A 17,451-nucleotide genomic window follows, 5' to 3' on the forward strand; every position below is an offset into this window, starting at 1 on the left:
ATTGAAGATAATTGACTTTTTTCCATTTTATTTTAAGGTGTTAAGACTTCAGAACGACGTTAAGCATTTAATTCATTACTTTGAAACGTCATCGTCCAACAATAGCTGACAAAAGAACAGTTGACAAGCTAGTTGCTAACGGTTAGCATTCAAATACATTCAATATATTGAAGATAATTGACTTTTTTCCATTTTATTTTGAGGTGTTAAGACTTCAGAACGACGTTAAGCATTTAATTTATTACTTTGAAACGTCATCGTCCAACAATAGCTGAGAAAAGAACAGTTGACAAGCTAGTTGCTAACGGTTAGCATTCAAATACATTCAATATATTGAAGATAATTGACTTTTTTCCATTTTATTTTGAGGTGTTAAGACTTCAGAACGACGTTAAGTATTTAATTTATTACTTTGAAACGTCATCGTCCAACAATAGCTGACAAAAGAACAGTTGACAAGCTAGTTGCTAACGGTTAGCATTCAAATACATTCAATATATTGAAGATAATTGACTTTTTTCCATTTTATTTTAAGGTGTTAAGACTTCAGAACGACGTTAAGCATTTAATTTATTACTTTGACACGTCATCGTCCAACAATAGCTGACAAAAGAACAGTTGATAAGCTAGTTGCTAACGGTTAGCATTCAAATACATTCAATATATTGAAGATAATTGACTTTTTTCCATTTTATTTTAAGGTGTTAAGACTTCAGAACGACGTTAAGCATTTAATTCATTACTTTGAAACGTCATCGTCCAACAATAGCTGACAAAAGAACAGTTGACATGCTAGTTGCTAACAGTTAGCATTCAAATACATTCAATATATTGAAGATAATTGACTTTTTTCCATTTTATTTTGAGGTGTTAAGACTTCAGAACGACGTTAAGCATTTAATTTATTACTTTGAAACGTCATCGTCCAACAATAGCTGACAAAAGAAAAGTTGATAAGCTAGTTGCTAACAGTTAGCGGCGCTAATAGGACTTCAAAAGAAACGCATTCCTGTCATTGAAGTAGAAAAATAACATAATACTCACGACCAGAATATAATGAATAATATATAAACATATGAAACCAATGAAAGATCTAATGATGCGTCTATGATCATTTTTAAAAACGTTTCTGTGGAAATGTTGAGAGTAGAGCAGCAATAAAGATTCAAAAAACATTCTATTCTCAGCAATTCTATTTGTTTTTAAAAAAAACCTCGACGATCCGCCCCAAAAAACGCCGAGTCATGGTTCGGGGCTCCAGAGATACAACACCGTGCCTTCCGAGAGGCCCCTCCCTCCTCCGACCCGCCGGGGGTCCACGTCGTCCCTCCTCCTCTATATATGCACAGACGACGCCACAGCGTTCGAGCGCCGAGAGAAGAAAAGCCCATGTTTTGAAACTGTCGTATGCACTCGTGTATCGTGATGACAAAACGTGACTTTCAAGCACAAGCTCTTTGTTATGAACCGTATATTGACAATAAATCTTTTCTACAAAGCGCCTGGTGTGAGAACCTCCTGTCGCCGCTGATCCTCTTTCCTCAGACGCTCGGCGGCGCTAAGAGGATTTGTGGAGCCGCTCAGTGTCGGCGAGCTGATAATCCCAATCAACTAATGAAAAAGACACGCCGAACCTTCCAGGAGCGTTAATGAAGGATCAGGGAATTAGTGGTAATTCACCTGCCAAGGTGTTCGTCAGCCTCGGACCTCGATAACGCCTTCGAAGTAAACTCCACAAGTGGGTCAAACACATGAACTACAACATTTGCATTTGATACTTTCAAAGTATTTCAGTTCACAGATGCAGTGTGAATGTTGAATCTGATGAATGTGTAAACTGAAATACTTCAAAGTATTGAACTAGTATTCAAAGTACAAATGTGACGAAACAGAGTGATGTGAAAATGGTGAAATAAAGGTTGAAAAGAAGAAAAAAGGATTTTTTTAGTAGAAGTGGAAGATGTAGTCGAGTTATTGGTAGAAGTAGAATAAGATAGATGTAGTAAGTAGTAAGAGCAGTAGTACCTAGTAGAATTAGTAGTAAAAGTAGAAGTATAATAAGTAGTAGCACCTAGTAGAAGTAGAAGTAAATGCAGTACTACGATTAGTAGTAGAATTAGTAGTAAAAGTAGAAGTATATTAAGTAGTAGTACCTAGTAGAAGTATAAGTAAATGCAGTACTAAGATTAGTAGTAGAATTCGTAGTAAAAGTAGAAGTAGAAGAAGTAGAAGTACCTTGTAGAAGTATAAGTAAATGCAGTACTACGATTAGTAGTAGAATTAGTAGTTAAAGTAGAAGTATAATAAGTAGAAGTACCTAGTAGAAGTATAAGTAAATGCAGTACTAAGATTAGTAGTAGAATTAGTAGTAAAAGTAGAAGTATAATAAGTAGTAGTACCTAGTAGAAGTATAAGTAAATGCAGTACTAAGATTAGTAGTAGAATTAGTAGTAAAAGTAGAAGTATAATAAGTAGTAGTATCTAGGAGAAGTATAAGTAAATGCAGTACTACAATTAGTAGTAGAATTAGTAGTAATAGTCGAAGTATAACTAATAAGAGTAGTAAATGAAATAAGTAGTATTAGTAGTATTTAGTAGACAAAGGTGTTTTTTAAAGTGAATGAAGTTTCCAGGTGTGAGTAGATGAATGTACCTGAAGGTCAAAGTGGAAGGAGTAGTAGTAGAAGTAGAAGTAGAAGAATGAGTAGTGAAAGTATAATTAGAAGTAGTATAAGAAGAAGTGAGAAGACGACAGTGTTTTTAAAGTTGAATGAAGTTTCCTGGTGTGAGTACATGAAAGTACCTGAAGGTCAAAGAAGGAGTTGAAACAAGAGTTGAAGAGTTTTATCATTAAAGTGAATGGAGAAAAAAAGGTAAAAAAAGAGGAATAGAAGAAAGAGTGGAAGAGATAAAAGAAAGATAGAACTTGGTCGCATTTCAGGAACGAGCGGATAAATAAAAGTTTGAATGTTTCAAATTTGTAGAAGTAGATGTTGTACGAAGTTTAGTTTGTTGAACAATCATTTTTATTTATTAAGTAATGAAAGAAAGTATTAAAATGATGGAGAACCTTCAGAGGAGCCTCGGATCTTCACGACTCCTTCTCGACTCCTTCTCGACTCCTCCTCGACTCCTCCTCGACTCCTCCTCGACTCCTTCACGACTCCTTCACGACTCCTTCACGACTCCTTCACGACTCCTTCACGACTCCTTCACGACTCCTTCACGACTCCTTCACGACTCCTTCTCGACTCCTTCACGACTCCTTCACGACTCCTTCACGACTCCTTCACGACTCCTTCTCGACTCCTTCACGACTCCTTCACGACTCCTTCTCGACTCCTTCACGACTCCTTCACGACTCCTTCTCGACTCCTCCTCGACTCCTCCACGACTCCTTCTCGACTCCTTCTCGACTCCTTCACGACTCCTTCTCGACTCCTTCTCGACTACTTCTCGACTCCTTCTCGACTCCTTCACGACTCCTTCACGACTCCTTCACGACTCCTTCACGACTCCTTCTCGACTCCTTCACGACTCCTTCACGACTCCTTCACGACTCCTTCACGACTCCTTCTCGACTCCTTCACGACTCCTGTTTCCTCACAGTTTCTGCACTAAAACTGCTGCTCCTGCTAAACTCCGGCCAGGCTTGGATCGCTTCCGTCGGTGGCCCGGGTCCAGCGGCGCCGCAGAGGTTCTGGACCCAGCGGGATCATTTGTGTGGGGGGTGTTGAAAGTCAACCAGGACTCACGGCTGGTGGGACGTCCAGTCCAGACCCACCTGAGCGAAGCAGTAGAGGAAGAGCAGCATCAGCGGCGCCACGTCGCACCAGCCTGAGACCAGCAGAACACACCGGGTCAGAACCAGAACAGAGAGGAGGACGCAAGGCCTCATTTACTCACACACTCATTTAATTTATTCTAATCATTTCTGTATTAAAAGGTTGTTATTTTGTTGTTGTTTAATAGTATGATTAAAATAATATATATGTGCTCGATTGCAATGATCTGGTACGACGGCACATTTATAATGTTAGATTAAAAAATATTTCACACGATACATATACACCATACTTAAATTAATGCTAAAAGATAATCAAAATATAAAGTATAAATCACTAGCTAAGAGCTTAAACGTTTGAATACACATTTACAATCAACATTTCACTCAGACTGACGCACTGTTTTCAAGACAAGCTTGGAACAGAATTAGAGACATGACACCGGTTATTTAAAACATCTGTTTGTCTGCCTTTTTACACCTTGGGTCGTGGATCAAAGAACGAAGTTAGGAAGTTTCTCTGCGAGTGATCGAGACACAGGCAACTTGAAAGAGCCATTTGGCCGGAAAGGACGACCCCCTGGCCGGGGAAATTTGCCTTAAATATCGCGATGCCTTCTACAGCTCGAGACCGTTTCTCCCGGGACTATTGAATTGTAAAGTCGTCGGCAGAAAGTGCGTCCGATCGATCGTAAAGCTTGTATTTTGTTTGACTTGAAGCGGCGGATAAACGACCCGAAACACTCTGGATTGACCTTTTCTCTCCATAAAGCGAAGCATAAGAACCAGGAAGTGACGGCGTGTTGGAGCGACCGGAACAGACCGTTTTAATACTAACTTTTTATATTGAATGTAAAGGTATACAAATTAATTTAAAAAAAAATTACATTCAGTATATTATATATTAATAAAATAAGAACTTTTAAATACATTTAAAAAATAATTAAATTATCACATTAAATCCATTTATTATGGAACTTATTAAAATCAGTTACTACAAAACAAAACAAATAAATCTAACGTTTAATATAGAAATGATTGAATTCTATAATTAAAAACTAAATTAAAAGTAAATAAACAACAATGTTCTGATGTAATTCTCCAGTAAAGGGAGCGACACCTTCTGTCTCCTCCTCCGTTACATCCTTGTTTCCCTCTTTTCTATTAATAGCTTCTTCTTCTGAGCAGGTATGGACGTCCGCCCGCAACCCCCTGACGTCTGGCTCTCCCCACACTATCTAGCTGCAGCTGCACGACGATCTTGCGAGCGACACGCCAGCAGATGCTCGCCCGAGCGACCCGAGACTTTCTCTGCACTTCCATGGACCCGAGACACTTTTAGAAGCGCCGTCTGAGGATGATGAGGATGATGAGGATGATGAGGATGATGAGGATGATGAGGATGATGAGGATGATGAGGATGATGAGGATGATGAGGATGATGAGGATGATGAGGATGATAACTATGGCAGGAACTCTGCTGTTGCCATGGAGAGTTGCTCAGACACCAGTGTGGCTGGAGAAGAACTCTGGAATAATAAGTAGTTTGACCCAAAACATTCAGATTTTTACTCAAAATGTTCCGTCTGAACAAACACTTCAGGAACATTGAGGAACAACGACGGAGGAGAACGTCCTTCTGAGGCGAGCGTCAGGATCGGGGAAGGTTTTGAAGGATTGGTCACTGATGTAAAAATAACATTTTGAGATGCAGTGAACCATTCAATCACTAAAGAGACCATTTCTGTGTTTAAAATCACATACTTGTGTACTTTAACTTAGTATTTTTAGTGCATAAGTGCGTCTCAATTCTGAGTATGTAAATGTAGTGCTCCATACACACTCAATTATCACTAAAACACCAAAACTGAGTATGGATCGATGGACACTTTCTACACTAAACGACTCCATCTTAGTGACGTTGTAAACGGAAGTTACGTCATATATATATATATATTATATATGCATATACTTACAGGTGTATTTTCAGCAGCAGTACGAGGATGACACGTCTTCTCTGCTGATACCGACGTAAATATCTCGAGAGCCGATGGAAGCTGGCCTAGAGCCAAGTTCTGTAACGCCTCCACAGTGACATCAGTGTCTTTGTATCGTCTCATCAATATACGCTATTTTTGGCTATTTTAGCTTCAGTTTAGCATCAGTTTAGCTTCAGCTTAGCTTCAGTTTAGCTTCAGTTTAGCTTCAGTTTAGCTTCAGTTCAGCTTCAGATTCATCAGTTTAGCTTCAGTTCAGCTTCAGATTCATCAGTTTAGCTTCAGTTTAGCTTCAGTTTAGCTTAAGTTCAGCTTCGGTTCAGCTTCAGATTCATCAGTTTAGCATCAGTTTAGCTTAAGTTCAGCTTCAGTTCAGCTTCAGTTCAGCATCAGTTTAGCTTCAGTTTAGCTTCATTTCAGCTTCAGTTCAGCTTCAGTTCAGCTTCAGATTCATCAGTTTAGCTTCAGTTTAGCATCAGTTTAGCTTCAGTTCAGCATCAGTTTAGCTTCTGTTTAGCATCAGTTTAGCTTCTGTTTAGCTTCAGTTTAGCTTCTGTTTAGCTTCTGTTTAGCATCAGTTTAGCTTCAGTTTAGCATCATTTAGCTTCAGTTTAGCCTCAGTTTAGCTTCAGTTTAGCTTCAGTTTAGCTTCAGTTTAGCTTCAGTTTAGCTTCATCTACGTCACTAAGATGGAGGACGTTGAGGGTGGAAATCGATCCACACTCAATTTTCTGGTTGTTTGAGTGCACCAGTTGAGTGTTCATTGCGCACTACATTTTCACACACTGCTCATCGGGACGCACTTGTGCACTCAAAATACTAAGTGTAAGTGCAGAAGTGTAAGATTTGGGACAGACCCCAAGTGTGTACTTGAACTACCGTGACATCATTATCTTAGTAAAGTAAATAGACTTGACATGAAACAATCATCCACAAATCTCACCGTTCTTAAAGGAGATCTAAGAGAAGATGTGGTTTGAAAATGATGATTTCACTGATAAGACAAAGAGCCAAGACATTGTAAAACATCTTTGCGTTAAAAAAAACTCTAAAATGACGACGTATTATTATGATTCTAATGAGTTCCCTGAGAACAACTGCTTCCTGTCCAGACGTCATGTTTCCAGACGTGGATCCTAAACGGCTCCAGATGTTTCCACAGGTGCAGCAGCAGAAGTTCGTCGTGACTCGACGATTACAATCAGTTACGATGACGCTGGCGTCAACGTTCCAGCAGATCCTCCGTGATCAGAACGTGACGCGGAACCAACGAGTCCAAGAACATGTTCATTGTCGACGCAATCATCGTGTGTCATTACGGCGTTCATTCTGCTGATGGATGAGCTGCAGGGGAGAGGAAGGAACTACACACTCACACACTCACACACACACACTCACACACTCACACACTCACACACGCAAACACTCGCGCACACACACTCACACACACTCTCACACAGACACACGCAAACACTCGCGCACACCCACTCACACACACACTCACACACTGACACACACACACACACACACACACACACACACACTCACACAGACACACGCAAACACTCGCGCACACACACTCACACACACACACGCAAACACTCGCGCACACACACTCACACACACACACACTCACTCACTCTCACACACACACACTGACACACACACACACACACACACTCACTCACACAGACACACGCAAACACTCGCGCACACACTCACACACACTCACACTCACTCCCTCACACACACTCACTAACACACACACTCTCACACAGACACACGCAAACACTCGCGCACACACTCACACACACTCAGACATACACTCCGACACACACACACACACACACTCACACTCACTCACTCACTCTCACACATACACTCACACACTCACTCACACACTCACTCACTCACACACTCACAACTTCTATCATTTCTTCTTCCAAATGAACAAGTGCAGACGATAACAAACATGATCCAGACAATATGTCAGTAGAAGAAACTTCTCAACATTCGATGTTTGGATCCATGTTTTCTCAACATCCGTGTGAAGGAAACGACGCCATAATAAGTCGGATTAACATTAAAGTCATAGTTAAAGACTCGATGTGCATGAAATGCAAACATATCGAGGGTCGATGGCAGGAGATGAAAGAACTGACATCAGCCCATCAATCATCACTTGATTGATTGATTGAAAGTGTGGCCGGTCAGAGACGTCTGACTGTTCCTGACACTTGACGTGTCGTCACAGCGAGGGTCTTATTTTTGACACCGAGGAAAGAGAAGGAATGATAATCCTCCAGAGGATTCAGACAAAAGCTCTTCATGCAAAAATAGAATTACCTTCGCTGTCGATGGGATGTTTGAATCACAACAATACTTTCAAACTGATGGATGAAATCCTTTAGACCTTCGTTTCATTTTCTATCTAGTGAAGCTGTGTCTCAAACATACTTCTCTTAGTGCACTGCTTAGTATGCATCAGGATAGTGTACTTACTAACTAGTAACTAATCCTCCACAGATAGTATGTTTCAAATCAAACTCTGCTGCTACACACTAACAGGAAATGACGCGACAGCTTCTTCTTCTACTACTATTTAACGATGGTTGCAACCAGCTGTAAGAACACTATCGCCACCTGCTGGCAGCACGTTTGGTTTGGATCAAGAAATACGAGAAACTAAATATTGGCGAAATATTTACGCCGGTATCAGCAGCAAAGACGTGCCATCCTGCTAAATGTACCTGTAAGTATATGAATATATTTATGATGTAACTTCCGTTTACAACGTCACTAAGATGGAGTCGTTTAGTGTAGAAAGTGTCCATCGATCAATACTCAGTTTTGTGGGCGTTTTAGTGACGATATAGTGTGTATGGAGCACTACATTTACATACTAAGAATTGAGACGCACTTATGCACTAAAATTAATAAGTTTAAGTACGCATGTATGTGCTTTGAAACAAAGTTCAGGTGAATTTACCACTACTAGTTAGAAAATGAACCAATGGTCGACTATCTTTATCAGTGAGTCGGCACAACTGATCAATATATTTGATTTATTAAAGCAGCAGAACCTAAAATCGCTTCTGGCTTCCCTCAGTGTCAGAAACAGTGAAAGTGCAATGTTGCGACTCCTCTGATGCACAGTTGTCCCGTTCAAGTGTTGGTTTGGAGGTCACATGACACCCACAGACCCTCCAGGGTCCAGTATGTTCAAATAATAGCTAAATACATCTTCTATGTAAAAGTTCAATGTTAAACCAAATAAGAAAACACAAAAATATATATATTTTTAAAAGCGTTTTAAGTGAAAATATAAGAGACAAAGGTGAATATAGAAAATATATAATAGAAAGTAAAGATCAGTCAAGTACTTGGTAAACTTCCAAACATTTTCGCTGAAGTACGACCAGAACAGTGTTGTAAGGGACCCTTCGTCAGCAGCAGGGTTGCTAGGAAACAGGGAGGGACTTAAACTCACCTGAGTGTGGAAGCAGCAGAAACAGGAGAACGAGAAACACTTTTACTCGTTATTTATTTGAAAACATTTATCTCGATTAAACTAGAATTAGTAACACAAACATGTGCAAAATTGTGTTATTTTCTGCTCGGCTTTCTCTGCTCATCGCTTAGGGGTGTAAGAAAATATCATTACACTGATATAATGCAATATTATTCACCTTAAAGCTGATGTTTGGTTCGAATACAAATGAAAGCAGTTACGACTTCATCAAGAGTCATGTGGTCTGTAAATACTACAACACCAGAGTCAAGTACTGGACAATACTACACATATATACTTGTTACTACACCATCACAACACCAGAGTCAAGTACTGGACAATACTACACATATATACTTGTTACTACACTATCACAACACCAGAGTCAAGTACTGGACAATACTACACAAATACACTTGTTACTACACTATCACAACACCAGAGTCAAGTACTGGACAATACTACACATACATACTTGTTACTACACTATCACAACACCAGAGTCAAGTACTGGACAATAATACACATATATACTTGTTACTACACTATCACACCACCAGAGTCAAGTACTGGACAATACTACACATATATACTTGTTACTACACTATCACAACACCAGAGTCAAGTACTGGACAATACTACACATATATACTTGTTACTACACTATCACAACACCAGAGTCAAGTACTGGACAATACTACACATATATACTTGTTACTACACTATAACAACACCAGAGTCAAGTACTGGACAATAATACACATATATACTTGTTACTACACTATCACAACACCAGAGTCAAGTACTGGACAATACCACACATATATACTTGTTACTACACTATAACAACACCAGAGTCAAGTACTGGACAATACTACATGTCCTTGTTACTACACTATCACAACAACAGACTTCATGAAGCTTCATCAACACATCACTACCATCTAGTGGACTCTGAAGATAATGACACTGTTTCATGAAGCTTCATCAACACATCATAAGTTATATGATCCGTATAATCAACAATAGTATCAGTACCTCCAGGGTAGATGCAGAAGTGAATAGTTTTGCTGAATAAGGAGGTTGTTGCGAGGTGTAAACACAGGCGTGCGCACGTGCACGTGCACAGTCTTGTTATCTGAAGCTGCTTTAAGGTCAGAGTTTAACGACGCCTCCGCGGCCACAGATCAGAGAAGCTGATCCAGGATCATTGATCTGATGTTAATGAAGTCCTCACACAGAGGAAGATCTTCACGTCTAACGCTTTGTTTCCATCTGATATCTGACACCATCATGAATACACGATGAAGCTCATCATCTTGTTCAATTTTATCTTTTCTGAAGAAGAACTGAGCGAGTCAAACCGAGATCTAGTTTAGTGTTTCCTCCGTCTCTAAATAATTCACTGAAGAAAATATTTTTAAACACAGGCTTCATATTTTTGGAGTCTGCTTATTTATTTACCAAAGTCTCTTTTACTAGAGTCAGCAATGGAGATGAAGCTGCTATTTCTGAAGATCATGAGTCACTAGTTTTCTAGTAGTAAAAATACTCAATAAACTAACTATTATTGAATGAATCTTTTTCTTTGGAATCACATCATGAACATTTATTGATAAATGTCAATTTAAAAAATATTATTTATTGGACATATATTTATTTACATGTTTTGGTTACGCACTTTTAACAAGGATCTGCCAGAATTCTTACTTCTTTTACACCAACTCTTGTAACGTGTTCACACCTTACGTGGTTTTACTACACGAGTCGTGGTTCTGGAACCCTAGTGTCGCCCACTACTGGTCATGAGATGCAAGACATTGACAGCAACGATTTATAAGCTTTTGTGAACAAAAGTGTCAAAAGTCAAGTGTTTATTCTACTTATCCCTTGCGTTATCTCAGGGTCAAGGTGACCCAAAGGCCCGAAAACAAATGTCAATGTTTATCCCGTGAGTTGACTCGGGGTCGAGGTCAAGGTGGTGGAGGTCGTTCCTTGACCCAGAGGCAACACAAGGGATACCACAAATACATTTGGTTTTCAACAACCGGGTCACTTTGACCCAGAGACAACACAAGGGTTGAACAGGGTTTGAAAAGTTTGAGAGAGTTTCACCTGAGCGAGGTGTAAAGTATTTGTAGAAGGTTATAATCTTGCCTGAAACCTTAAGAAAATGAAATTAAGCCAGTGTTGCGTCACTTGAAGTTGATTTACGGATGTGAGCGTTTAATGAATTTCTGTAATTTATGAGTAATGTTGGCGATGATTTAGTACCTTTCTGAAGTGAGTATAAGAGAATATGTTTTGTCTGATTAGTAGTAGTAGGGGTTGATGTAATGGGATTAGAAGGTGTTCTAGTGGTGAGAAGAAAGAGATCAGGCATCTCCGATATGTAACCAGTTACACGATGGTTACAAGCCTGGACTACACTTTAATATATATATATATATATATATATATATATACAGTATATATAGATCTCAATGTTAACAACCGTCGTTGTCGTGTTTTAACGCCTCTTTTCTCCCAAGTGACTTGCAGTAAAATCAATCTTTGACAAGTCTGTCATACCTGGAGACCCTTCCCATATGATGAGACACCTTGAAGGCACCCTGGGGAGGAGGACTTGGAGTCAGAGCACAGTCAGGTGCTGCCAGAGACTCAATAAAACTATGTTGAATATCTCGATATAAGCTCTTAAATGATACTCTTGTGAGATATGTTTCTTCTTTTCAGTGTCCTAACAAATATACAAAGATCTAGTCCGTCCATTCATCTATTATCTATCCATCCATAAATCTATAGACCATCCATCCATCCATCCATCTATAAATCTATCTATCTATAAATCCATCCATCTTTAAATCTATAAATCCATCCATCCATCCATCCATCTTTAAATCTATAAATCTATAGACCATCCATCCATCCATCCATCAATAAATCTATAAATCTATCTATAAATCCATCCATCCATCTTTAAATCCATCCATCCATCTTTAAATCTATAAATCCATCCATCCATCCATCCATCTTTAAATCTATAAATCTATAGACCATCCATCCATCCATCCATCCATCAATAAATCTATAAATCTATCTATAAATCCATCCATCCATCCATCCATCTTTAAATCTATAGACCATCCATCCATCCATCCATCAATAAATCTATAAATCTATCTATAAATCCATCCATCCATCCATCCATCAATAAATCTATAAATCTATCTATAAATCCATCCATCCATCCATCTATCCATCCATCCATCTATCCATCAAATATTGGATTATTCACTTGGATTAGTGGTGTGAGTGGAATTAAACAGATGAAAAAAAAAATCTGAGTTTGATGATTCAACACAAAAAAACTTCTTTAAAGTCAAGTGTTTGCTCACACACTTGGCTCTTTGTTTTAGTTTGTATATCAATCCATCAAGTTTGACCGCTATCTTAAATAAATACTGTAAATCATACCGTGCCCTTATCTGCATAGAGCTGAGTCAGCACTCCGCCGGCTGAGAGCTTATCATGTGTAGACAGGCCTCGGCATCGGCTGCCATCTTGCTGTGGGTAACAAACCCTCCACAAACAGACAGTGGTGCGACTGGCACTGCTACTGAAGCAGATGTAGAACAATAACCCGCCACCTCCTCAGAACATCCCCAAAAAACAAGTCATTTTCTGCCGTGAAGGGATTTGGACATTCATGAAAAGTGGATGTTCGAGCTGGAAATATACGAGTGAATCCCAGAGAGAGCGGCACAAGACGCTGTACCTTGAAGGAAGACTCTCTTCCAGAAGATCCTGCCAACATGAATCCCACCCAGGAACACCAGATTAGAGAGGATGAGCAGAGCGGTGGAGAAGGAAGAGAGGAAAGCGAGGCATCGCCTCCTCGTCGGCGCCGAGACGTGTCGCTCCTGCAGGGACAGAAGACGAGCTGAAGCTGGATAATAACATATAATAACATAAAACACTTAACTAGTGAAACTCATTGATAATATGACCATTGAATCCAATTATTTCTATATTGAACCATTGAATTTGATGGTACTGAATTTAATTTCATTAAATTAAATCTGACAACTGAATTAAATAATTGGTATATTGAGAAGTTCTTTTTTTTAAATAAAAAAAACATTAAATATATAAGTGAATGAATATGTTTAGAGTTTAATATTTTTAATAATTCAACAACTTTTTTTTTTTCAATACGTAGCTTTTTAAATACAATATTATCCCTTGCATTGTCTCAGGGTCAAAGGTGAACAACCTCCAGCACTGCTTATGTATTTATGGAAGCCTGGGCTGTCGTTCACCTTGACCTTCAGGTCACCTTGACCCTGAGCTAACACAAGAGTTAAAAGCTTAAAAAGAACAAAAACTTTCCAAGTTTCAAAAGGTTCAATTGTTTACTTGAACCATGCTATATTCTGATGGCACTGATATACTTCTTAAGATATACATTTCCAAATATAAAAACCTATAGGTGAAGTGGTAAATACAGGGTCTTCCAAATAATTGCCTTGTTGAAATAACCTAATATTTTAACAAAATATATAGAAACAGACCAATATTTTATCTTAAATTCTCAACAATTCTTCCGTATTCCGGTTGAGTCATGGTTTTCCCTCGTGAAGAAAAGTCATTTTTGTTACATCTTATACAACTTTTTAAATATTATTTTAATATAAACATGTCACAAATGCACTTTTCTTCAACGGTTTTTAAGTAATTGATAAAACAAACTTGTTCAAAGCACCACAGAGGAGCATGAAGAAACCAGTCAAGGTATATTTATAAACTAAAGTACACTTCATCTTTTTTAACCATAACCGTTGTGTTATCTCTGGGTCAAGGTCACCCGGAGGCCCGAAAATAAATGTGTTTGTTGTATCCATGTGTTGTTTCAGGGTCAAGGTGACCCAAAGGCCCGATAACAAATGTAATTGTTTTATCTTTATTGGATAAAGATGGATTTAAAGATGAGAATAACATCGAGTCCATGCTCAGGTCCAGTGGTGCAGGAAGTTCACAAACTTGCTTCACACACGCCCACACAGTAATTAGACGTGACAGCAGGACCAGTCGGTGGTCCACTGTACCTACTGTAGACCCCCCTCGAGCACAATTCTCAACAAATCCGACTTGACCGCTTTCTCTTCAGCTCCAGCGGGACTTAATTTAATCACGTCAACAAATTCACAAGCAAAAGAAGAACAGCAGGAATCTTCATGTGTGACGTGAAGGTTCTACCATCTGGAAACTATTTCCTTATTTATTTATCATTATTATTATTATTATTGACGGCACGGACTCACCAGGGGGGCTCGAACGCAGGGAAGACAGAAGAAGGACTTGAATCCGGTCTCCACCATCACCCCGACCCAGTTCATCAGGGCCCAGTACCTCATGTAGGTGTGACCTCCGTGCCAGAAGCAGACGAACACGAACGTCAGAGCACTGGAGAAGATCTTTGACAGAACTCCACGACGGGAACCACCCAGAGGCGAATAGATGTATCTGGAGGAAAGTTCCGTTTATTCTCGTTGGTGTTAAACTCAAATATGGACCAAAGTTTAACTTTTAAGTAAGTAAGTAATATTTGCTTTTCTAGACCAGGGTCACAAAGCGCTTAAACAATCAAAACAATACTCAATAAAATATATACTTTAAAGATCAAGAGACAAACACAGGAGGATCAAAGAAAAGCCTGCACAAATAAAAGTGTCTGTTATGTTAATGCATTTAAGTGAAATTGTGAGCAACCAATTTGTTTTGTTTAAGCGTTATTTTTATTATTGTGTATTTATTTTAAATGTTTAAACAACAGCTAAGAAGCTAACGTTAAATATATATTGTAATGGGTCACAAATATATACAAAAGGAAAACAGTGATCATGATCTTAACATTTTTATGAGACTCTCATACCTCCATGTTTGTGAAGAAATTTAACTTTTTTGTGTAAATATAGAGAGAATAGATCATTCAGGAGAGAGAGATGGACATGCAGCAGGTTATCTTGATCAAAAACATCAACAACAATGTGAACTGCAGAGGCTTTAAAGCAAGACAGAAGGATATATTGCACAAATGTTCCTCCCCTGATGCAACACTAATGGACTCAGGGACTCATTCAACCTAATTTCCAAAAGGAGATGTCAGGGATAAATACAGTCTATCTATCCATCTATCTATCTATCTATCTATCTATCTCACCATCTCTCTATCCATCTATCTACCTCTCCATCCATCTCTCCATCCATCTCTTCATCCATCCATCCATCCATCGGTCAATCTATCTCTCCATCCATCCATCTCGCCATCTATCTATCTATCTATCTAACTCACCATCTCTCCATCCATCTATCTAACTCACCATCTCTCCATCCATCCATCAGTCTATCTAACTCACCATCTCTCCATCCATCCATCTATCTAACTCACCATCTCTCCATCCATCCATCATGGATGAAGAGAATGAAAGACAAGTGGATAGACTGATCAAGGAGCTCAAGAGATTAGGAAGGTTGAAGTGAAGAGTGGCTAAAGATAAAGAAAATAAGTTGTGTTGTCAGACGAACAGCAGGTAGTTTAGCTCAAGGTTTTCACACTTACAATATTTAAGAAGCCGTTTGTTTAACAAAAAGGAAGTATGATTTGTGTGATACTTCATGTGCCAGCAGAGAACAAGGCCTGCACCACATGGAACCAAAACACTGCCATTAAAATGATTAAAAAAAACAGAATCATGAAATGTTTTGTGTTTCAATCTCTTGGTTGTCTATAATTAAAATCAGAAAATAGATGTATTATCCCACTTTAAATCTCTATGTGTGGCTATATTTGTTATATTTGGTTAAATAATCTTCCGAAGCAGCAAAGTGATCTGCTGCTGGAAAAAGAGCAACATCGCGGCGATCATTGACGGATGTGCAGCGTGGCATGAAGAGAAATGCTCCCCGATACCGTCGGACGCCCCGGCTCCTCCCAGAGCGTCTCGGGCGCCTCACATCGCTCCATCACACTTAGAGACAAACATCCAGGCGAGCTGGGAGCCGGCCACTCATTACCGCCGCCTCCCTGTGGCTAATCAATGTCCCTGAAAGATGAGCCAGAATATTGGAGGCTTTAAATAGAGCGGCGGCCGGAGGATGAAAGTCGGAGCCGGAGCAGATGGAGGGGAAGAGGACGAGCCAGGATTTACACCTGAAGAATCAATTTATTGAAATATCATGCGTAAAAAGATGAATATTCACACACACCAGGAGGTGAGGGACGCTGACCACAGATACGTTCTAATATATTTTCTTGCTTAGGTGGAAACATTACGACCACCTGAACCCGAGATGTGTGACTGCAGAAGTTAAGCCTCTTCATGTTCCAGGGCTGCCAAGTTCCAACAGTTCCGAGAGTGAGATCTGCTTGGCAAAAAATTCACATCCTCCCCTCAGTGCCACCTATAGCATCATAAACCCGTCATCTTTGGGTTAAATATGATGATGTAATGATCAAGTCTACAATGAATTGTTATGATATTTTGTTGGACAGTACTTATATCTTCTCAACGAGATCTCAGGCAGTCACTCATCGTAATTGTTGATTTATAACAACATAAACATCATCTTTGACACCGACATATATGATCACAGCCAAAATAATATGAATTAATCAACAATTTTCAGAAATAAATGAGCTGAATTGAACCTATTACTATAATCTAAACGTATTTTAAACATCCAATAATCAATAGGTATGTTACAAAATAATGAATATTAGCTAAAATAAATAGATGAATAACAAACAGCTTTTTCAGAGTATGGTTCTGATAATAAAGGATAACACAGGAGTCACCGCTGATTCAATGCTCTTATTTTGAAAGCTGTGCGTTAATTCACTACTTTTTGACGGCGTTTAAGGAAATAACCGTGAAGCTGAGCAAGTATTTGGATGATTATTGATTGAAGTGACTGCTTGACCGCTGTATGATGTCAGCGCTGTCGTGTTAAAATGTTGTTAAGTCACGTTGACTTTGTGTTGTGTGTAGTTGTGCAGTTACGAAAGATAGACGCTGTACGATGCTGATGTTGCTTCTGATTGGTTAATACAGCGTGATACATTCTGTGATTGGCTGGATTTACGCAAAGAGGACCAA

At 39.1% G+C, this 17,451-nt stretch overlaps 1 protein-coding gene across 1 annotated transcript in view; it reads right to left on the reverse strand.

Annotated features, from left to right (window-relative positions):
- Positions 1–3,095: 3,095 nt before the first annotated feature.
- hhat (hedgehog acyltransferase) overlaps positions 3,096–17,451 on the reverse strand; it is a 31,534-nt gene continuing 17,178 nt past the window's right edge. Inside the window, exons 10-12 of the mRNA XM_087802715.1 lie at positions 14,617–14,818; positions 13,071–13,215; positions 3,096–3,837 (exon numbers count right to left, since the gene is read on the reverse strand). Coding sequence (XP_087658841.1) covers positions 3,752–3,837; positions 13,071–13,215; positions 14,617–14,818 — 433 coding nt within the window. The 3' untranslated portion in view covers positions 3,096–3,751. The remainder of the gene's footprint in view (positions 3,838–13,070; positions 13,216–14,616; positions 14,819–17,451) is intronic.

Source organism: Callionymus lyra, chromosome 11, assembly GCF_982586985.1.
Source record: "Callionymus lyra chromosome 11, fCalLyr1.hap1.1, whole genome shotgun sequence".
Taxonomy (NCBI): Eukaryota; Metazoa; Chordata; class Actinopteri; order Syngnathiformes; family Callionymidae; genus Callionymus; species Callionymus lyra.